General features: G+C 71.0%; 1 protein-coding gene across 1 annotated transcript in view; it reads left to right on the forward strand.

Moving 5' to 3' along the window:
* LOC103767877 (lateral signaling target protein 2 homolog) overlaps positions 1–324 on the forward strand; it is a gene marked incomplete at its 5' end in the record, with an annotated part of 3,375 nt that overhangs the window by 2,736 nt on the left and 315 nt on the right. Inside the window, one exon of the mRNA XM_008935009.1 lies at positions 7–64. Coding sequence (XP_008933257.1) covers positions 7–64 — 58 coding nt within the window. The remainder of the gene's footprint in view (positions 1–6; positions 65–324) is intronic.

Raw genomic sequence — 324 nt, forward strand, 5'->3', positions numbered from 1 at the left:
CCGCAGGGGTGTGACGGCCCACTGGGCGCCGGCCCCACCGAGGCTGCCAGGCCCCGGAGGACAGGTACGGGGATGCCAGGGATGCCACAGCCACGGGGTACAGGGCGAGGCCGGGGCTGATCCTGCCCCATACTGCCGGGGGTCTGCCTGCCTTGGGCAGCCCCAGGCACAGCACAGCTGCCCCGGCGGACTGGCTGCAGGCCACTCGGGATCCAGTCCAGCGGGTAGCTGGGGAAGCTCCTGTGGCCGGGGCAGCGATAGGGGTTGGGATAGGGGGCTTTTACTGATGTTTTGCCCACCAGGCACCCGCTGCCTGCCGGAGTG

The sequence above is a fragment of the Merops nubicus genome, unplaced genomic scaffold (genome assembly GCF_000691845.1).
Source record: "Merops nubicus isolate BGI_N331 unplaced genomic scaffold, ASM69184v1 scaffold24612, whole genome shotgun sequence".
Taxonomy (NCBI): Eukaryota; Metazoa; Chordata; class Aves; order Coraciiformes; family Meropidae; genus Merops; species Merops nubicus.